Source organism: Sphaeramia orbicularis, chromosome 16, assembly GCF_902148855.1.
Source record: "Sphaeramia orbicularis chromosome 16, fSphaOr1.1, whole genome shotgun sequence".
Taxonomy (NCBI): Eukaryota; Metazoa; Chordata; class Actinopteri; order Kurtiformes; family Apogonidae; genus Sphaeramia; species Sphaeramia orbicularis.
The window spans coordinates 9,348,647-9,371,915 of NC_043972.1; the positions used below are offsets into that span (position 1 = coordinate 9,348,647).

Genomic DNA, 23,269 nt, shown 5'->3' on the forward strand with positions numbered 1-23,269 from the left:
GGATGCCAGAACAAGTTCTAAGACTTCAGTGCAAGTTTGATTGCATATTCAACAATGTGACATTTTTGGTCTATTAGTGCCGATTTACATTTTCAGTCTTACATACCTTGAGTAACTATTGTCAATTTCAGTCGATTTCACTGTACCATATATTGGTGGGGAGTACCACTAGGTTCTATTTGTAAATAAAGTGTATTATAGTTTACAATTAAAATGTTGTTTGTTTCATTTTTTTTTCACATATTTGCAAATTACATGCATTGATTTTTGTAATAATTTAGATCATTCGCATTAAACATGGTATAAAAATAACATTATAGCAGCAGGATTCCATTCTAGGCCAGCCCAGAATAGAATTCCAATCTGGGCCGGCCTGATTCTGAATTGGCCAGGTTGAGTTAGGATTCCATTCTGGGCCGGCCCAGAATGGAATCCTATAGAGATTCCATTCTAGGCCGGCCTAGAATAGAATTCCATTCTGGGCTGGCCCGCTTCAGAATCGGGCCGGCCCAAAATGGAATTCCATTTTGGGCCGGGCCAGAATGGAATTCCATTCTGGCCCGATTCTGAATCGGGACAGATTCCGTTTTGGGCCTCGACATATATATTTTTTTCTCCTTGGCTTTTGAAACCATGTGAGATGTTTGCAGGTATTATTTTTATTCTGTTGTTTGTATTTGGTAGTGGTTTATTGTTCTTATTTTTTTGTTGTTTTTAAAATTGTATGGCTTTTTATGTTTGTTTTTTTTAATCTATTCTTGTATTTCATTCTTTTATTTGGGTTTTACTTATTCTTCTGTACAGCACTGCTTACTTTTTGTACAATTCTATGTCTTTTAATCTATTCTGTATTTTATTCTTTTATTTTGGTTTTATTTATTTTTCTGTACAACACCTTGGTCCACTGCGGTTGTTTTAAAATGCATTAAAAATAAAGTTGGATTGGATATATATTTTTATATTTGTTTTTTCTTTTTATTTTATTGATAATTTCTTTCCTGCTACTTTTTATTATACTTGAATAGAGCAACTGTAACACTAACATTTCCCCCTTGGATTAATTAAAGTATTCTGATTCTTCTTTTTGCATGTGATCTTTGGTGCCATCTTGTGGTCACACCATAAAAACACAGCCTATGTGGAGCTGCTCTGTCTCGCCTTAGGGCCGATTCTCTGTCTTTTTGCAGCCGATTCTTTGTGAAGGGAAAAGCTGCGGTGACGAGACACTGAGAGACACAATCATAGTGGCGATGTTCAGACTTTTTGTGTGTCTGCGTTTGCACATGACAGCCTGTGTGACAGAGCCGCATAAATACAGGACCTGATTTTGTCTCCCCGGATCACACAACACAGCTGGTACATCCTCAGTGTAAACGAAGGCCGAGACAGGAGCTCCGTCTTCACTACAGACACTAACAAACATGTAAACAAGTGTAAACGACCAACTGTCCACTCCACCACACTGCGACCAGTCAAATCAGCGGAGAAAAGGGCATCGGGCTGACGGTTAAATGTTCTCTCATGCACTGGTATGAACCCCATGTGAAAGGACTGGCACTAGAATGCACTGAAAGCACAATCCAGCAGCGTTACACACATCTATATGGGGAAAAAAGACAGAATCTGAAGAGAAGGCCAGCAATTGAAAGAATTGGGAGCAGAGTGGGGGTATTTGAGGGGAAAGTTGTATATACAGACGCAAAAAAAATTATTAGACCACCCCTTGTTTTCTTCAATTTCTTGTTCATTTTAATGCCTGGTTCAACTAAAGGTACATTTGTTTGGACGAATATAATAATAACAACACAAATAGCTCATAGTAGTTTAATTTCAGAGCTGATATCTATCCATTTTCCATGTTTTCTTGATAATAACCATAATCACTTCAGTTCTTACATCAATATGTACTGACAAAAACAGTGCTTTTAGGCATTCCATGTTTTCTTTTCTGTCTGTTTTAGTCACACGATACACACAGGAGTTAGGACTTGATTGCATAACCATTGTTTTTGATGGCTTGTGATGGTCTAATAATTTTTTCTGCAGCTGTATTTGTCTATATTCTTGCGTCTGTGTCTTGCCTTCTTGATTACCTCTGTGAGAAGTCCACCTCCACAGCCCACGTCCAGGATTCGCAGTCCGGTGAGGGGTTTCCCACCCTGACGCCCCGGGTGAACATTCAGCAGGTTATCCCTGAATGAGTAAAAGTGGAAATAATTTAAATGTACTGAACAGCTCCTTCAGACTTTATTTTTTGCTCTTAAATTTAAAAAAAAAAAAAAAAAAGATTTGGAGTTATTATTTATAGGTTTATTTTGTTATTATTTTACTGGTCCGGCCCATTTGACATATTGGGCTGAATGTGGAACCTGAACTAATGCTGCGTTCCAGGCCATCCATAACTCATGTTTTTCCAACCTTCTACTGGTGTAAATGCACTGGAATGTCAGTCAAACCTGTGACTTCCCACCTGTGAACTCGTACTAGATCCATGTAATCCCAGTTCCGACGTCACATAGCAATGGCAGCCCCCATGGATGCACTGTTTATGCAAATTATTTATTAAAACAAGGTATTGCTCTGACATTATTCATCTGCAAATGTTCTGTATAATCAGTAGTTACTCTAGCGTTAGCTAGTTTTCAGTCCATTGAGTGCAAGAATAAATTAATACCAAATATGTAACCAAATATACACAAAACCTAATATAAAAGGTAGAACAGCTTCTCTTGCCTTACGCACCACTTTTCCTCCGTTTCCCTCAAATAAGCAAAGAACAAACACCTTTGGCGATAGAAATGACTGTAAATCAGCATAACATACAGTCCACCATGCTGGTTTGTTTACATCTAACTACCACAATTCCTTGCACTCAGGCACTTTGGCATGACTTGCCTGGAACGCTACAAAGTCGTGAGTTGTGGTTTGAAGTCGTGACTTATGGGCTCAAAAACCTGGAAGCCTGGAACGCAGCATAAAATGGTTCGACATCCCTGCAGTAGAGTCTGATCTGAAAGTCAAAGTGCAGGTACAGTGTATGGGAGACTGGAGCTCCAGAAATTCACTGTTTTCTCAACCCCCCCCCCCAAACACACCCAACACATTGCCCCAAGCTACAGTATCTGCCAGCCTACACCCACAAACTCCCCCCTGGCCAAATTACGGCTCCACACTTAATCCTACCTCGCTCCCCTGTTCCTGCCTCCCTACAGTCATTCCATGACAAACTGTCTGATGACCGACTGCCTCGGGCATGAACCCAGAGACCTGGACATGCATCATCCTCATTAAAGCTCTGCTGGGGTGCAGGAACATGCATGCAAACAACGGGGAAAGAAGATTAGGTGTTGGCAGACGTCCACCTAACAAGCTACCCACGATCCACGGCTGTGAAAGAAAGCAACAAAAAAAGCAACTTGGCCTTCGCCTGGGCCAAACAGATCTGTCACTACGGGTGCATCTATTTTAAGCCTGAAAATATGTTCAGGACAAATGTAATAACCATTTCATGAGCTACTTCTGCTCATTTTTTAAAAGAAAAAAAAAACAGTCTGTCTGATGGCATCACTGCATCATCACAAAACGGTAAAATTGAATTAGTTTAGGGAGTTTTACTCATGTTTGTGTCTAAGCTATTCTTCAAATACATCAGCAGATGCAGCCAGAGAGCATATTTCCAGATTATTTTATTTTACCTTTGTTTAACCAGGAAGTCCCATTGAGATTAGGAATCTCTTTTACAAGGGAGACCTGGCCCAGGTAGCAGCCATACAAAGTCCAAACAACAATAAAACACATACATGATACACAATGAACAACAAAACACAATAACAATGATTCAACCATAATGGCATCAAGAAAAACAGTGACATTCCTCCTTCACTGCATTCTCCATGATATTTTTAAAATCATTTTTAAAAAATGAATGCATGTAGTTTTACAGTTTTTTGAAGATTATTCCACGACCATGGGGCATGGTAGGAAAATGTTAAAATCCAAGGATGAAACTAGTGCCCACTAACACTTTAATTATTATTGTAATATGACCATGTGCTATAAACAACACTGTAGAACCTGAATCATCACAACAGTAATGTTACGACAAAGCAGCTTTCTTCGCAAAGGCCTGTCATTACCAAGCAAAAATTAACTGCAGATCTAAATCTTTCACAACAAATGTTAAAATCTGACAAAAAAAAACAAAAAACAAAAACCTGTTTTTAAGGATACAAATTCCCAATTTCGTATAACACTCATAATTAACTGAATGTGGACTAATGTGGGTGGGTGGGGATGGGGGGGTACTACTTTTCTCTTTTTTTTTTCCTTTTCTTTCTTTTTTTGTTGGTTTAAGTTTTTGTTTGTTGTTATTTGGTTTTTGGAAAACTGGAAAATTGGACATACTTATACCTGTGCTGAAAGGATATGCATACTGAAAATGTGTCCTAATTAAAAGATTATTTAAAGAAAAATAAATAAAATTTACAATTTCGCTATAATCCAGCATATTTACATCTGATGTTGTATGATACAAATGTTCATTAATGTGCACTGTCCCCACCAAATAAATTTAACTAATAAATAAATAAATACATACATACATACACACATACATACATACATACATAAATAAGAGGTCAGTTTACTGTATTATGTTACATGTATTTCATTGTACTTTTGATATCTGAAGTGTGCAGTGGTTTTCAGAGGAATCAAAACTGTACATTTTAATCACATGTATGTAACTATGAATGATCAAGCTCAACTAATACCTCTAAAACTAAAGATGCAACACATTGGCTTTAATGCAGTGGTTCCCAACCTTTTTTGGCTCATGACCCCATTTTCACATCCCAAATTTCTGGCGATCCCAAACATTCAAAACGGAGACATTTTTTTGCTCAAATTAAATTGTTTTCGATCATCCAATAGTTTGCTATAGTATGTTACTTGCAAATAAACATTAATATTAGACGACATTTAGTCTATATAATGTATATTACTATGGACGGAGGAAGTAAAGCCAGGCGTAGATTACTGCACAAAGGGAGAATTTTATTTTCCTTGGTCAGGATATGTACAGTCAGTCCAGCTTGGATTTATAACGCTGCAAATGAATACTAATAATAATAGTGACACATTTTATTTGTACAGCGCTTTTCGTGGTAGTCAAAGACACTTTACATACAGCAGATAAAAACATAATCATCATCATAATAATAATAATAATAATAATAATAATAATACATTGGTTTTATATAGCGCTTTTCTAAGTACTCAAAGACACTTTAACTAAGCAGCCAAGGGACTAACACACAACAAATGGGGTAAAAACATGAACCAAACACACTGAAAACAGATGAAAAGCAGGTGCAAAAGGCAAGTATATGAATGTACAACAGTTAAACATTAAAAGAAATCTTAACTTACTAGAAATTCCAGGCGACCCCGAGGTTGAAAAACACTGCTTTAATGCGTCTTTTGGAAATATGTTAACAGTATGGTCCGAACTAAATAGATAAATCAATCCAAACTGCATCCCTAGTTGTTTTTATTGGTTGCTGTATTGATATGTGCATTTAGACAGACTCCACTCCAACGTTTTAACCAATCTTAAATGAGTTTTTAAAAGGTATTTGAAGGTGTTGAGGGCGGAGCAGTGTCGGATGGTAGGTGGGAGGGAGTTCCACTAAAACAATAACTCAAACTCTGAATTATGAAAGAGCTACGGCATCTGAAACCGACCACAATGAACATTTGACAGATAAACAGTACCACAGTGCTTCAGTTTCAGCTTCAGACTTTGTCTTCTATGTATTATGATTGTCTCTGTCAACTCACTGTATACTTTTTATTAGTAATTTTTATTTTTTAATCAATTACTAGAAATTCCAGGCGACCCCAAGGTTGAAAAACACTGCTTTAATGCATCTTTTGGAAATATGTTAACAGTATGGTCCGAACTAAATAGATAAATCAATCCGAACTGCATCCCTTGTTGTTTTTATTGGCTGCTGTATTGATACGTGCATTTAGACAGACTCCACTCCATCGCTTTAACCATCTGTGTCTAAAAGGTGCAGCAGCAACAGTAGCCGTGGTGCTGCTGCCTCTCATTTAGTCACAGCCCGAGGGCAGAGCAGCATCAGGCAGCTACGACTCACTCCGACTCACTCTGGATCTGTCACACTGTCACCACAAACACACATCATCATCATCACCACTACCACCACCAACGGGACCGCAGAGGGGGGAGGGGCGAGCAGCACTGGCATCTTGGGTTGGATGCATAATGTAATCATTATCATGCAGGGCCCCCAACAGCAGATCTTATCAATCAAAACATTCTGAGTCGGCCCCAAAACATGCACATATGCAGCGGAGGGGACGTTAAGACGCTACTGGCTGGAAATGTGCTGATGTGTGGAGGAATGTTGTCTCTTTCAATCTGCGTTACTCTACTAGATCCACGATGTTTTCTTAGCTCCCAGATACCACGTTGCCCCTTCGGGTCACACTTTGACACATTTGGTTGATGCCCCTGCCCATCAAATGTTCCAGCCTAAAGCATGACACCCCGGCGTTGCTAAAAAGCAGAATAATGAATTCTGAAACCCATAATCTGTACAAATACTGACCGTATAAAAGGCACCCTCAGGTCATTCATGGCATGGAGAGCTGCAAATTCTCCCTGTTCATCCCACCACTTGCTGGCCAGTGACTGGAACCTCTTCACCTCACTGGGGTCCACGGTGGACTGGGAGATGGACCGGGCACTAGAGGCGGAAAAGACACATAATCAAGGCAATTAAAACCACAATTAATGGACTTAACTAGGGATTCAAATTATCGATTAATTCATTAATCATTAGTTGGTTGACCTTGTCAGTCAATTAACGATTAATTGATGAGTGGTGATTTTCCTGTGAATAGGGTCGATAAGAATAAAAGCTAAATATTGTTTATATACTTCATGAAAAAAGCATGTCATATTACTTAATGATTGATTTATTGTACCATTACGGATACATACAGGCAATGACATTTTTGGAGTAGAACTAAAGAAATTCTGCAGAAAAATTAAATAAATGGATCTGAAGAGGAGCAGTTTAGAAGAAAGGTTCACACAGGGGGATGGATCTCAAGGAGCAGTGAGGTGCTGTAGTTACCGTGGAAACCCTGTCATCTTCTACAACACTGATTCACCAGTAAAACCCATGGAGTTGGATCAATGACAGTGGATGGAGACACTTGATTTATTTCAGTTAATGATATATTTTGTTTAAATAAGTCACATTTTCTTCATTTTTCTGTTTCTGATATTGTGACAATCAACTTTACTAGACTGATTACGTTCGTCATGTCTTCCATTCCAAATGAGTTACAGATTTTCTTGTGATCAGGTAAGTAGAATTGAGGAAAGACATTCTTTCCTTGTACTTTTTCCCCACTACTGTCACTAATGAGGTCAGACTTAAAGGAGTGATATTTTGCTTTTTATTAAATAGAATTTTGCATATTCCAACATCTCCCTGTGTCTACATAAACTGTAAATGCTCTGCTTGGGTCTGAATTCTTCATTCATTCAACTCCACAGGTCCATCTTCAACCCTATTTCTGAGTAATGACACCAGAAAGGTCGTTTTGAGCGCTGGCCCTTTAAATGCACATGAGCCACTTCAGGCCCCGCCCCCTCCAGGTTGTTGGCTGTGCTGCTCTGTCCCATTCAACCAACAACTGAACATTTTAGGTAATCAGCTCGAAGTTTGGACATATTTTCAGTTTTTACTACAACCGCTGATGCTGATAAACAACTATGTCGTACTCAGAGAAATGTTCGTCTGAACTCTGGACCTTATACAGTATGTGCAAATGTCGTGACGTAACTAGTTATAAAACGTAACAAATTAAGCAGGAATTAAAACAGGTTGTAGAAATCCACTTTTTTTTGCCAAAATGAATATAAAGATAGTTTTGCAGCACCTGAAGGGCTCAAATTCAAACTGTATGAACTATTAGGGTCCAAACACACAAATAAATTAACCAAAGACTAATAAACGTGGGTTAAGAGAAATATGTTGCCTTTAAACAACTTGGGTGATTTTCCATTTGAGAAAGGGCAACTGTTGATTGTTGATACTTTTGATCAAATAACAAAAAGGCATTAGACTACTTAAGTATTTAACAAATCATTGGTAAAACCAGCTTGAGACTGGGACACTGTGGTCATACCATGCGACTCTTTTCCAACAGTCACCGTTTTATTTTTAATGTGATTTTCAAATGAACACATTTTTACCACTTTGAAATACCATATTAATATCTTTTTTAAAGCAACACCATGGAACTTTTACTTGCAGGGTCCCCCTAAAGTCAAGAAATGGTATTGTCTGTAATGACTGTTGTAAAATCTGTATCTCGGTAATACTCGCACATTTGTTGGCAAGCCATTGATGCCGGTGTCATATAGAATTCTGATCCCATGGAATTCTGACCCCCCGGTCAGTTTTCTAGTATGGAAACCTGACCCACCCCATAGAATTTTGACCCCTTATATGAATTTGTACTGTAGGCTACTAAAAATGTCCTAATGCATTTCTATATCATAATAAGCTTAAATATATATGTATAATTAGAAATTTTCACCAGAAACTACTAAATTAATTCATTCATATAGCCGCTGAAATAAATAATCTGTGTTCATTTTAAAGTTCCTGGACATCATAGTGATGAAATCTACCCTAAATTATTACGAAATTGTGGGGGGAAAAAATAGGTTTTATTTATATATATATATATATATATATATATATATATATATATATATATATATATATATAAATATATAAATTTAGTAATATTTGTAACAGATTGCAGTAAAGGTTATGGGATTTGAATCAATAAAAGGTTGGGGTTTTTTGGAGTAAATAACAGGTGTTAATCACAGATATATTTGTAATTCTGAGCAAATTTGAAATTCTTCTTATAGTCACTAATCCAAATTTATCGGCTAATGAAAAATGTATAATTAATCTAATCCTTATTTTAGCAAAATTTTACTTACACAAAAGGATCTGGCAAAAAATATATACCCTCCTATAAATTTAGAATAACAGATCTCAAAACTTATTGGGACAACATTGAAAATTTGAAAAAGAAAAACAATAAATTAATCAAAACAGCTAAATTATATCACGAGTTTAAATTTAATGTGTAGCAGACTCCTGAGTGTTGATTTGTTATTTTCTTTTTGTTTGTCGGTTGTTCTTGTCTCTTCTTTCATTGTTCTGACCTAAAAAAGTGTCAAGTGAATGTAGCTTTTTTATTGTGTTTGTGTTCAGATTATATGTTAAGAATTGTTAATTAAAAAAAAAAAAAAGTAACATCGTTTACCTGCCTCGTTTTGGGATGTGACGTATGCCGTAAAGCAGTCCAATTTTGTAGTTTTTTTTTTCGTAAGGGTTACAACCCAAAACCAGAAGTTGCACAGTGCAAATACAGGCAATACACACACTCTGGAGCGATGATTAAAGTGTAATTGAACCTAATGTGAATTGTTTCATCGCCAAAATGACCTTGAAAACATAGTTTGAAGGCTGAAAACTCAAGATTCTGATTGAACTTCGTTTCCCAGGGTGCCCATCGTGTCAATTACTGCTACGTCTTAGTTCAACTATCACACCAAACTGTGGAAACACTCAATTAACAGAAATGATTACACCCCGTATGAACCCCGGTTTGCTGCGGTACCTCATCTGACAGGGCACACCACGCTGCACCTCCAGAGCACCGTCCCTCCGGAGCCACCGTGTCCGCTGTCTGCACACCGCACTCCAGCTGAACCCGCTCCGACCTCCGGGACTCTGAACTGCAGTGATCGCAGACGTTTTCCGGTTGTAAAGCCCTAAAATTAGGCGACTAAACTTTCTCGAGTACATGTTGAGGTCACAACACTGTTCTGCAACCAGCTGCAGTCATTTAGTTATTGTGTGTTCGGCTCTTTTCCGGTCGACCAGAAACAAGGCGCATTTCCGTTCCGGTGGGAACCAATTATAAACGGGTGAAAAATGTGGACAGTTTGATATTTCAGTTGGAAAATAATCTCTTAATCTTCATTTATATTTCGAGAAAAATAGATATTGTGTATATAAAGGAACATATCAATAAATTAGCCCAATCAAAAGGCTTAGTAAATATTTTTTCTTATTGTAGGTGTTGGTCAAGATTGTTTCGATTTTGACAAATTTCATGTTGAACAACTTCAAGTCCAAATCCACATTTCATGACTTGAGTGCTTGTGTTCACAGTAAATTTATATCACAATTCATGTTTAGTCTTGTGGAATTCTGGGCCTTTATAAAGTAAGTAGTGCAGAGTCTTATCTACAATATGTGGTTTAATGACTTAAACTAAAACAGAATAGGTCCTGTTTTGTTTTGTACCAAAATAGGGATGTAATAATAATAATGATAATAATAATAATGATAATAATAATAATAATAATAATAAAAACTTAGTGCGTATTAATGAGGCTTAGGAAACAGTTTTGTGCTTATTGGGACATTGAGGTCAAACAGAGACAATACAACGAACGAACAGTTTTATTGGACATTTTACAATAATATTTGGAAAATCCTGTTACGGTTTAAAGTGATACAATGTGAGCTTTAGTGTCCATCAGGTCTTATTAATCTTTGCATAATGACACAATTAAAAACTCCTACCATTGAAAATGTCTTGTTCTTCAGTCACTCTTTTAAAAATAACATATTTACAAAAGGATGAAAGAAATGTATGAGGGGGGTTCACCTACACAATTGCCTCTATAATGAGACAAGCCTGCTCAACTCATGGAATTAAAAATGGTAAAGTGCACGGATCAGGAAGTTAACTGTGCTCCTCAGCGTCTGCTACGACGGGAGGGCGACGCCGACCTGAAACAGAAACACGGACGCAACATTAATACCGCACAGACCAGTCGACAATACAGGCAAATCACAAAACATCACAGATGCACCCCTCCCCGCCATCATCACTGTAAAAACTGTCACAACTGCACTCTTCACTATTTGTTGTTCGATCCCTTTAGCCCCGCCCCCCTTCAACCCGACTTGAAGACAGTGATTTATACATTTTAAAAAGGCCTCAGACGCTCTGGTTACACATTCAGATCAGGCTTGTATTCAATCGTGTGACAGTAATCTGCATAGCATTCACTCAACTTTCATGATTTTCCTTCAGTCATTAATTATTTGTTAAAAAAAGGACTTAAGAGAAATTACAACACATACAATAAAAACATACAACAGGAAAGGAAAGAGGAATAAAACGAATACTACCTTGATCGTGACTTAGACTTGTGTTTGCGGCTTGCCTTCTTACCAGACTTGTGAGATTTTTCCGTCGACCTTGAGCGACTACGTTTGGATTTCTTAGATTTCTTTTCCTTGCTAACTTCAGGGGACGGGGATCTACTGGAGTCTGAGTCAGAGCGTCTCTTGCTAGCTTTGGCGGAGCCCTTTTTGTCCTTCTTGTCCTGCCTGGAGTGTCTGTCGCTCTGTGAGTCTGTGCAGGAGTCACTCTCCTTCCTTTTCTTGGACTTGCCGTTCTCCTCTGCACCTACAGAGCTGCCCTTCTCTTTGTCCTTGTCTCTGTCTTTCTCTTTGGCCTTTGGCTTGTCTTTCTTTTTGTCGGACTCCCTGTCTCTGTCTTTGTCCTTCTTTTTCTTGTCCTTCTCGTGACTCCGGCTCCTGTCTCTCCTCCTGTCTCGCTCTTTGCTGGAGGCTTTCTGTTTGTGTTTGTTATCCCTGCGCTCCCTGCTTCTCTTCCGGTCCTTGTCCCTGTCTCTGTCCTTGTCCCTACTGCGACTGTCCCTGTCTCTACCCCTGGCTCTGCCTCGGTCCCTGTCTCTGGACCTGGATCTACTCCTGCGGCTCCTTCTGTCCCTCGAATTGCTGCGGTCATTTTTGTGGTGTCCTGATCGCTCTGCGCTGCCCCTCCTCCTGTCTCGGCCTTTCTCGCTACGGTCGCCGCGATGTCTGTGAGAGCTCCGGCTGCGGCTACGCCGCCGAGCCTTGTGGGAAGAAGAGCGGCTACGTCTCCTCTTCCTTCGGGGGGAGGAAGACCTAGACGAACTACGAGAAGACACTGAAGAAGAAGAAGAGGACGAGGAGGAGCGGCTGCTGCTGTGGCTGGAGGAGGAGCGTGAGCTGCTGCTGTGGCCGTTGGTGGGGGAGTCGCTGCCACCGCGTCCTGAACGCTCCTTCGCTCTGCCTGACTGCTTCCCCTCACTGCCCTCCTTCTCACTACGGGACCTACGCCTCTCCGCTAAGGGCTCCGCCTCCCTGTCTTTTACTTCCTGTTTGTGTGGGTTCTCTAATTGAATCTCATCATATTCCCCCCTTTCTCTGTTCAACCTCTCCTTCACCATGTCCTCTGTGGAAAAATACACAAGACACAAGTTAAACCAGACTAGGACACGTCAGGACACAGCAGCGAGTATAGCAGTGATATTAAGAAAACAAAAAAGACACAGAATAATGTTTACTTAAGCGTTTCTGCAGATTTGACCTTTCAAAACAAGACCTCTTTCACATCCTTATTAGGTTATGATGAGGCCAGAGTTTTGCCGCATTTCTACTACGTGGTACCGGCTCGACTCCACTTGATTCGGAATGTTTGCGTTTCCATTATGAAAAGGACCTGGAATCTGGTACCCGGTACTAGTTTTTTGGTATCACCTCTGCCGAGGTTCCAAGACTGGGGAACAGATACTAAAACGTGATGTGTAAACACTGCAGACCACTGATTGGTCAGAGAGTTGTCTTTGCGACCCACCGTTTTATGAAAAACAGATGCGGAAGTTTACAGTAAATATAGCGGTAGGTTAATCCACATGATGACAGCCTGTAAAACTACACCATGGCTGGCCGAGGAGATTCAGATGTAAAAATTCAGCATGAGCTTGATGAGACAACATGCAACGAGTGAGTTTATCACCAACTCTCTTAGCAGTCAACACAGACGTAATGCGTTGCATCGCTATGACATCCAGGTACTCTAAAGTCAGTAGTATCCTATAATCGAAACAGTCTCCAGGAACAGGACTTTGTATCTGAGCCGAGCCGGTTCCATGTAGTGGAAACGCGGCATTTGATGATATTCCCGATGTGAATATGGAACAGTGGTGTCAAACATGAGGCCCACAAGCCAAAACTGGCCTGTTAAAGGTTCCAATCCAGCCAGTGGGATGAATTTGCAAAATGTAAAAATAACATTCACAATATTAACAGTACAGGGATAAAGTTTGTTTTAGTTCAGGAGCCACATACAGTGTAACTTCAAGTAAAATGATAACACAATAACCTACAAATACTGACAACTACTGTACACGTTTTTCTATGTTTTGGTAAAAAAATTAAATTAAATTATGAAAATATTTTAATTTTCAAACTATCCTTTAACAATAAAATGTGAATAACCTGAATAAATATGAACAACTTGAAATGTCTAAAGAAAATCAAGTGCAATTTTAACAATATTCTACCTGTTACTAAATGTTTTGTGCAATATTGTATGTAATGCACATGTACAAATAAGTTGAGTTTTTCCATTCACATCTTTTTTTTGTGAAATGATAGATTGTAAATAGAAATATTTAAATAATTTAATGTTTTTTATTGCATTAAAACAAAGAGGAAAAACTGAGTTGTCATTATTTATAGGTTATTTTGCCATTATTTTACTGGTCTTGGGCCAATTGAGATTAAATTGGGCTGAATGTGGCTCCTGAAAGAAAATGAGTTTGACACCTCTGGCTAGATATCAGGCATTTGTGCCAGTTGGTCAGCTTTTTATTTTCCTGGCATCTATGCAACTCTAAAATCATTACACATAAAGTTGAGTAACTTGAGCCTTTCACTGCAGTGGGATCAAATTCATTTTCAGCAGGATTCTTCCGAGCACTAAGCATTCTCTTCTCATTTAGCACTTTGAGAGTCTGCTGAATGAGTGCTTTATAAATGCAATTTATTGTTATTATGATTATCTAGATTTCATTGAATTTAACCTCCGACAAAAGTAACATCAACAGAACTTTTAGGAGTAGATATATATATATGGATGAGGAGACAGACATTAATTTAGACCAGGATGCAGTTTGCATTCATGGTTATTGGGTTTGGAATGTATTGGCGGTACTAGTTATTGTTATTGGTATGAACGGTATTGGATCCATGTGTGGTTTTGTTGTAATTAAAACATTTCCTCCAAGAATAAAAATTAACATTAACTTCCGAATTCAATTACAACTGAATTAAATACAAATTGTACACACTTCAACAGGCTGGAGAAACCCTATGTTATCTGCTTTCTAAAGACTCATATATTTAAGGCATTTAATCTAAATGTAGCTGAAACTCAGATGTGATGACTGATGATTGAGGACTCACCACGTGCAAGCAGAATTTCTTGTGCTTGTTTTTCTTGTAGCAGCTGTATCTCTCGCTCTTTGCGGCGGAAGGCATCCTGCTTCTCCCGGATACGGTGGCGTAACTCCTCCTCATCAGTATCAGAAGATTCAGACCCTCGGACGCTGCGTTCATCATCCTCGCTTTCATCTGAACCATAGTCACCAAGCCCGCCTGCCACAACAGAGCCCCCAGGTTGTTGAGTGTTGGGAGGGACCCAGATTTATTCTCACAATCAGGTTCCACTTACAACACCTTTAAATCCCAATCCACGTTCTCAATGAAAGGCACTTAAATCCCTATATTTGTCACTCATACATCTTCTTAGAGAAAACTAATATAAATACTTCTTATTTCAGAGCATGCGTTTACCTGCAAAAAATGCAAAAACTAAAACCAAATTCAGTTATCGGGGCGTATTTTTGTGTTGCTTGATCGTAGAAATGAGGTAGAATTCTTTGGTGTTATGTGTTTGCACTAGCAGCTTTTTCCATGAAAACCCCCCCACCATCAAATAAAATCAAGACCCTCCCCCCGCCCCCGTTGACAGAAAAAGGGATACTCACTGAGACCGGTCAGAGAAGCCAGTGCACTTGACTGTGCCAGCTGTTTTGCAGGAGCTTTGATTCACATCAACAACAGGAACAACATGTTAAAACACATACTGCCATTTTCTCAAAGGCAAGAGTCGCTAGAGAAGGGGGTCACAGATAAAGCACTATTCACATGAGCTGCCATTGGTAACAAGAAAAACAGAACAAAACAAAACCAAAAAATAAATCAAAATAAAAAAAAAAAGATGGAGAAAAGAGAGAGGGTTAAACTGCTGTCACACAATCCAAGTCAAAACAGTCGGACAGAAGGGAAAGAACCAATCTGTACTAATGCATAATCACTTCAATGGTGGAAGAACCCTGTATGTATGAGGGTGATGTACAACTTAAAGCATGACTTCATTCAGCCATTCAGTCTCTTATGCACCCTCAGTACTATGGACCCGAAATATCAGGTTTTGTATTAGTGTTTGTGAAAACACTCACTCTGCTTTTTCTCCTTCTGATGCATTAGCAGAGAATGGTTAAATATACAAATACCAAATAAGACAAACTCCCAAGTGTGAAACTCAGTCACCCTGGTTTACAGGGCATAATGGAGACTAAACTGAAGATTTTATACACTTATCATTACTTATATCTTCAGACTTTAAATCTCTTGGTGACAAGCATGGCTGAGACTGGAAAAGACAAGAGCAGACCTCGTGTGGCTTTGCGGTGAGCGTCTTTAGCCACATGCAGGATTTCCTCATTAGTGACCTCTAGAAGGATCTCTGTCAGCAACGTTTTTGTGATGAGCATCTAAAAGGGTGAATAGACACTAGTCAGGAACATTCACGCTGACCACTGACAGCCGTATTAAATAGAGGATACTCTGAGCGTTAAACTCACCAACTGGAACTCCTTTTCCTCATCTGTCATTTCAGATTCGCTGTCTTCAGCTGGAGGTGATGGACTGCGACCGGTAAACTCCTTCCTCATGGACGTCTTATCTTCAGCATCATCGTCATTCCCTTCATCGTCACTGTCCTGTTAAAAATACAGTGGCAGAGTTCAGATCAATATAATGACAAAGGATGAAAGGAAGCCATAGGAATAGCTCATGGCCCCATATTTTCACCTTCAACACAACTCATAAAATGGCAATAGCTTTTCAAAGGAAATTCTTCAGTCAAGGCCAGAAATCAGTTACTTACAAATTTACTCTTGCGAGGCACACGCGGCCCATTACTGTCCTCATCTGCTTCATGCTCTTTGCCATCATCTTTTGCCATTTCTGCACGCTCCTTCTCCATTCGTTCTCGTTCCTGCTTCTTTTGCTTTTCTCTGTCCATTTTTTCAAGGCCTTCTCGGATCCATGCAGGTAGTGTGCGTCTTTTTACAGCATCTGAAGGTGAAATCCAAGGTCATTATGAGTTACCCTCACATTGCTATCTATCTTAATTTCTTATTTATCTCTTTAGAACTGTATGGTGCTTTATATATTTAAATTTGTCCAAAAATAGAGTTAACAGACTTGAACTAGCTGATACGTGGTGTCAAAATAGCTTTCAACTCAAGTCAATCTGCTAATGTTGCTGTGAACGATCTAACTTTTTGCTTATTTATGATCATAACTACAAGGACTTCAGATATCATTAAATCTCCATTAGCTGGTCTTCAGGGAGAACTTTTTGAATGACTGATGTCATCTGAAAGCGAATGAATGAACGAATGAATAAATGAATGAATAAACAAACAGATTTCTCTTAGGGAATATCTGGATCCGATGTGTCAGACAGGGTGCTTTGAAATGGTGTTTACAGCCCGTAATTTTTGTCTAATGCACAGGGGGATATAATTAAAAATGCAATAAAAGTGGAGTCAAAAGTAAACAAATTTCAATCACATAGTCCTGCAAACCAACCATTCAATGGTCTCCATTTCACCATTCTCTTCAAAATGCAATACATATACAGTAACACCACTGATGTGTTATTAAGGGGCACATCCACTTACCTAACGTTGCAGGGGCCTCCACAGGCTTCACAGGCAGCTGGATCGGGGATCGGGGCCGGTCTCTGAACCCAGGGGGTCTGTTGTCTCGTCTGTTCTGTGGTGGGCCCTGCCAGTATTGCGAGTGGAAGCCTGTGGGTGTGGGGCCGTATGTGGATGCAGCTCCATGCTGTTAAGAGACAGCACAAAGTTAAAATTAAATGGTGTTCACTGTGTAAAAAACACTCTGTTAGGCCCAGAGTACGGTGTTGACCTTTTCACATTCATCCACCAATCCTGACCGGGCTAAAAAGAAAATCAGTTTAAATTCTTAAGAACGGTGCTGATAATCCAATACCAAACCGAACTGGATCCTCAATAAGCGATTGTTTCCTCTGCACCGCATCACATCAAGAAAGCAAAGACACCTAGATGCTGGGATCCGGAACAGTTTCTACGGATTGCTCCTTCTTGTGTTACTTGGTTGTCACACTAAAACCCAAACGCTTCAACAGTTTCTACTGTGGCATCTGCATACCTGATAATCAAACTGGTTCATGGCCAAGGGGGCCATGGCGTAGCTGTCGGGCTGTGCCCCATACCCATGGCTGTTCTGGGGGTAAACCCCATGGTGGGCTTCTGAGTTGAACTCTGCGCTGTCCTGACTGTTGCTGTCCTCACTGGGGTTCACCACATCCATCGGTCCTGAACCTGGAGGGATCCAGGCCTGGTCCGGGGGCGGAGGAGGAGGGGGCTGACCGTGCATTCCCCATTCTGTAAATGATACCCACAAATGTGTACATCAGTTGAATATATTGTCTGCGTAGTCTGTGGGTATTTTCCAAAACCATGCGTTTACATTAGGAGGTTTGAAACAGATCACAAATATTTCAACAACAATACCCATCCTCTGTCCATTGGTAGATGCGATAGGCTTCAGCATCCCACAGCTCTCTTGAGGATTAAGTAGTTTGCAAAATAAACAAGAAAAGCACTCGGAGAGCGCAGACCTCCGCCAAGACAGACCTGCCCCCCGTGCGTGTTTGTTTGTTAGCAAGATAATTCAACAAGTTATGGAGGGATTTTCAGGAAATTTTCAGGAAATGTTGATAAAGGCACAAGGAAGAAATGATTAAATTTTGGTGGTGATCTGGGGGGCTCCATAACTTTTTAAGTTATCTTGCTAACAAACAAACAAACGCACGCATACAAAGCAAAGTGATCACAATACCTCCTGGTGTAGGTAATGAATGAATCAATAAGAATGTGAGTGAAATAGTTGACCTGTACCTGGCTGCCACATCCTGCCAAACGCTGGGTCACCCTGGAAGGCCCCATGGTTGCCCTGTCCGACAGGTTCGATGCCTGGAATATCCTGGCCGTTGGGCTGGATGTTGGGCTGCTCTGCTCCTGTTGACTCTTTCTGAGCGATCCATGCCTGTGCTAGGGCTGCCCAATCCACTTGACCTAAACAAAGACACAAATTCAGCACACCCCCTTGAAGATGCTGCAGATCCAACTTAATTGTGTTTAGAAAGTGGGATTCGCCTGCAACGTAGTTTCCTTTAAAGAAACCTGGAAATCATTAACTGACCTGGATCCTGTTGGTGCTGAAATGACTGCATCCACTGCTGTTGGCTCAGAGGCCACTGCGGCCAGGGTTGTCCTCCCTGGTCCCACATCTCTCTCTCCTATCGACTCACCACCTGCAACGTCCAATTCATCTCACATTTACATTTTAATTTAGACTTTCGGTTATTCATTTACAGAGCTGAGATAGTTTGGGTAACTCTATGTTGCGGCATTCATTTCCAGTGTCATCTGATGATCAAAAAATAGCAACTTAGCTTCGACCCAACGGCTAGCGATGTAACAAGCTACACCTAGCCCACACTGTTTTACCAGCTCCGGTTCAAAACGCCGGAGCAGTTCTTGGAAGAATAAAACATACGTGAGAGGTTATGTTGGGCTTCTAACATTTGATACTGAAATATTTAGAGGACACAGAAATTCTAGCTTTTTAACCGGCTACTAGTCATACATTTACGAGCTACTGGAAGCTAAAGAGCTAACACTAGCTAGGCTAAAAGAGAAGGCTAACAGAGAGTGGAAGGTATAAACTTAACAGGTGAACAAACGTGCCATGACCTTTAAAATACACCACTCGTTAAGGGGGCGTATAAAATACATATGAATGTTGTGCTTTAAGTAACATTATACCCACCTTTTCCAGAGTGTCTCTCTCTGCAGCGATGCGGTTCTGAATCAAAATGGCTGCAATGGAGAGACCTGCAACCGGAAGTGACGACACATCCCGTTGCCTTCACGGACGGCACGGAAACGGAAACACTCTTCGAGATTTATCTGAGATATTCTTTGATGAACTGATAAATAAACAAATAAATAAATAAATAAAAAGAGACACCATATATTGTCATGTTACGGTGTACCTTTGAGTCTAAATGAAAATTAATGAGAAACGCAGATAAACAGAAGACACTTCCTCACAACATTTTTGACAACTCCCTCTTCAACTCTTTTTTAAGTTCTTGAACATAACATTAGTGCATTTTTTCATATTCCTATAACTTTACCCATTATCTTCATCAAACTGCAGCTCTTAGTTCTAGTTAGTTGTCTTTATGGTTGGAAAAAGGATAAGGAAAGAATTCACCTTAGATGACGGGCATAACAACATCAGGCAACTCAAAGTACCTCTGGTAGATGTACTTATTTTACATAATGAACACAGATTTTATGTCATTTCATTGAAAATCTTAACACATTGATGGTGTTCCTGACTTGACCTCCACTACTGATGTCATCACGGTGCAGCTAGGAAAGGCTGAAATATCATCCCAACCTAAAACAACACAGATCAGGAGTTTCATCTGCTTCTTTTATTGGTGGCAGAAACAGTTTTACTGCTGCCACACAAGGTTTTCATTGTTCCACTTTATATTCTTCTGAATTGCATATGAATAAAATTTAGATATTAAAGAATGAAATATCCCAAGTTTACATTTCACATGGACTGCATTCTGATTTTATGGACGTGAAGAAAAAATTCAATTAATGGGACAGATACTGGATATCCAATAACCCACGCTCCATAAGCATAAACTGGAACCATGAAACATCTCTGCATCTGTAAACTCGCATTTAAAGGTTAACAAATAAAGACCCAGTGCTACTTTTGTGGCAGTTCCCCAATTATTTTTTCTCTATATTTAACCTTTCTTAAATGCTTTATCATCATTTATTGCAATATTATCATCTGTATTTTGCATTTTTCACTCTAAACGTTGTACTTTCCTATATTTAATTCACTGATCATATAGATCAGGGGTGTCAAATCTGCGGCCCGGGGGCCAAATCCGGCCCACCAAAGGGTCCATCCAGTCCAGCCTGTGGGATGAATTTGTTGTGAAATGCAAAAATTACACTAAGATACTGACAATCATTTTGGTTCAGGTTCCACATTCAGACCATTTCAATCTGGAGTGAGTCAGACCAGTAAAATACTGTCAGAATAACCTATAAATAATGACAACTCAAACATTTTCATGTAATTTTACTGTATTTACACTAAAATAAATTATCATTTCACGAAAAATGCAAATAACCAGAACAAATATAAACAACCTGAGATGTCTTAAGAGAAGTAAGTGCAATTTTAACAATATTCTGCCTGTTATTTAATGTTTTGTGTATTTATAGATCCACTGTGATCTGTACATTATAATGTACTTGTGTAAACGATAAACTGAAGCAGAATATTGTTAAAATTACATTTATTTTTCTTAAGAAATTTCATTTTGTTTATGTTATTCACATTGTTTTAAAAGATAATTTGTAGATGGAAACATTTTCATAATGTAATTTTACTTTTCTCACTCCTAAACATGAAGGAATGTTTGGAGTTTACATGATTTATATATTCTTATGTTATTATTTTACAGGTCTGGCCAACTTCAGATCAAATTTGGCTTAATGTGACCCCTGAACTAAAATGAGTTTGACATCCCTGATGTAGATGTTCATTAAAGCTCAGAGTAAATTCAAAGGTCATTGAATTTGAAGAAAAAGTGACTTTTTCAGCAAAATATCAATAACTAAACATAAAAACAAGTGTGTCCATCCACTGTCATTGATCCAACTCCACTTCTTGTTCAGTTTCTTGCCCGAGTTTTTTTTTTTTTTCTTTGTTAGTTTTGTTGAGTTTGTGGCTTATTTTGTTAATGTTACTTATTTTTTTGTTGATTTATTATTCCTTTTTGGTCATTTTGTTCATTATTTTGGCTCTTTTTCTACATTTTGTTGGGTTTTTTTTTTTACTTTATTTTAGTAAATGTTTTGCTATTTTGTCACATTATTGATTATTTTGTTGGTTTTTATTCATTTTTGTTAATTTTCTCAACTGTCATTGATCCAGCTCTGTAGGTTTTACGGGTGAATCAATGTTGTAGAAGATGACGGTGTTTCTGTGGCAACTACGGAGCCTCTGAACGTCCAAATGGGTCATATCTGATGACCAATGGAAAGATGAATAACTGTATTTTACACCAATTATTTACATGTATTGACAGGATGGTTCAGAAGTCATTAAACATTCTAGATCAGTTTTCAATGGCTGTTTGTGTGTTTAACATGTTTATAAGGAAATTCTGTCTCTGTATTTCACCCATAATACACAAAAGGTACCTCACCAAGTACCTAGTCGTTGCTAGTATCTGACATGAGCATCATTAGCGTAAAAGAAAAGAGATAACAAACGGGAATTTTAAAAATGTAGCGAAACATTTCACCATGTCTTGAAATGAAAATATGTAAAAACAGATCACTTCCTGGTGATATACTTTAAAAAAAAAAACAAAATTAAAACAAAGACAGCACTCGAGAATAATTTACATTTTTCTCTGGTGCTGTTTACAACATCGCAACGCTCAGACACCTTGAAACTAATGAAGTGTTAATTAGAAATAAAAGGTTAGTAAGATTATGTCCTTAAACAAAGCCCGTCTGCTCCTTACTGCAAATTTAAGTGATATCGAGCACCCAGCTGAAAGTGGGTTTTGTTCTACATTTGTCAGTGTTTATGTCTGAAGGGTCTTCTGTTTAATGAAGTGGTTTTCGTTAGTAGTCTGTTGCAATGTGTAAAACCTGTTCTGAAATGTTTGGAATTTTTTTTTTAACACATCCTCTGTTGTTACGTGCAGGTGTTGTGTTGGTGAGCGGTGCTGATGTATATATGCTGTGATGCACAAAGCCTGAGGCGTGTGCAGCCCAAGAGTGTGGACTTAGGCGTGAGAGTGTGTGTTTTCCTGTGTTGTGTGTTAATGAAAGGCAGGGATGTCAAACTCATTTTAGTTCAGGGGCCACATACAGCTGATGATGATCTGAAGTGGGCCAGACCAGTAAAATAAACCATAATAGCCTATAAATAATGACAACGCCAAATTTTCTCTTTGTTTTAACACAAAAAAGAACATTACATTATGAAAATATGTACATTTACAAACTATTAAAACAAAGACGATGTGAGTAACCTGGAGAAACTGAAATTTCTTAAGATAAGTAAGTGCAATTTTTAACAATATTATGCCTCAACTTATCATTTATACATGCGCATTACAGATCAGATCAACAAAGGCTGAAAATATTTAGTAACACTGAGAATATTGTTAAAATTGCACGTAATTTTCTTCAGACATTTCAGTTCATATTTGTTCAGGTTATCATTTTATTGTGAAAGGATAGTTTGTTAATGTAAATATTTTCATAATTTAATGTTATTTTAGGGCGACACGGTGGTGCAGTGGTTAGCACTCGTGCCTCACAGCAAGAAGGTCCTGGGTTCGATTCCAACACCAGTCGACGGGGGGTGGGACCTTTCTGTGTGGAGTTTGCATGTTCTCCCCGTGTCTGCGTGGGTTCTCTCCGGGTACTCCGGCTTCCTCTCACCATCCAAACACATGCACTGATAGGTTAATTGGTTAATCTAAATTGCCCATAGGTGTGAATGTGAGAGTGACTGTTTGTCTCTATATGTTCAGCCCTGCGATGAACTGGCGACTTGTCCAGGGTGTACCCCGCCTTCGCCCCTATGTAGCTGGGATAGGCTCCGAGCGACCCCCGAGACCCTAGTGAGGATAAAGCGGGTTCAGAAAATGAATGAATGAATGTTATTTTAGAATATTGGTAAACTTGTACTTCAGACATTTCAAATTTTTCATATTTGTTCAGGTTAGTGTTTTTTTTTTTTGTGAAATG

The 23,269-nt window shown here is 39.0% G+C and overlaps 2 protein-coding genes across 4 annotated transcripts in view; both read right to left on the reverse strand.

The window, feature by feature from the left end:
* coq3 (coenzyme Q3 methyltransferase) overlaps nucleotides 1–10,035 on the reverse strand; it is a 16,740-nt gene extending 6,705 nt beyond the window's left edge. Inside the window, exons 1-3 of one of the 2 annotated variants that reach the window (XM_030157985.1) lie at nucleotides 9,751–10,035; nucleotides 6,639–6,776; nucleotides 2,094–2,193 (exon numbers count right to left, since the gene is read on the reverse strand). In XM_030157985.1, the coding sequence (XP_030013845.1) occupies nucleotides 2,094–2,193; nucleotides 6,639–6,776; nucleotides 9,751–9,938 (426 nt within the window). In that variant the 5' untranslated portion in view covers nucleotides 9,939–10,035. The remainder of the gene's footprint in view (nucleotides 1–2,093; nucleotides 2,194–6,638; nucleotides 6,777–9,750) is intronic. The other variant, XM_030157986.1, reaches the window with a different exon arrangement.
* Nucleotides 10,036–10,585: 550 nt separating this feature from the next.
* On the reverse strand, nucleotides 10,586–19,328 carry pnisr (PNN-interacting serine/arginine-rich protein). Of its 2 annotated transcripts, none has more exons than XM_030157588.1 (12): nucleotides 19,221–19,328; nucleotides 18,591–18,702; nucleotides 18,287–18,463; nucleotides 17,535–17,770; nucleotides 17,021–17,186; nucleotides 16,219–16,409; nucleotides 15,914–16,051; nucleotides 15,724–15,823; nucleotides 15,035–15,088; nucleotides 14,451–14,642; nucleotides 11,340–12,435; nucleotides 10,586–10,934 (listed from the first exon to the last, which is right to left on the reverse strand). In XM_030157588.1, the coding sequence occupies exons 2-12, from the start codon at nucleotides 18,676–18,678 to the stop codon at nucleotides 10,901–10,903; spliced, it is 2,472 nt and encodes an 823-aa protein (XP_030013448.1). In that variant the 5' UTR covers nucleotides 18,679–18,702; nucleotides 19,221–19,328; the 3' UTR covers nucleotides 10,586–10,900. The 2 variants fall into 2 exon arrangements, with proteins under 2 accessions (XP_030013448.1, XP_030013449.1); XM_030157589.1 differs by having other exon boundaries at nucleotides 18,591–18,711; nucleotides 19,221–19,299.
* Between the last annotated feature and the right edge of the window lie 3,941 nt (nucleotides 19,329–23,269).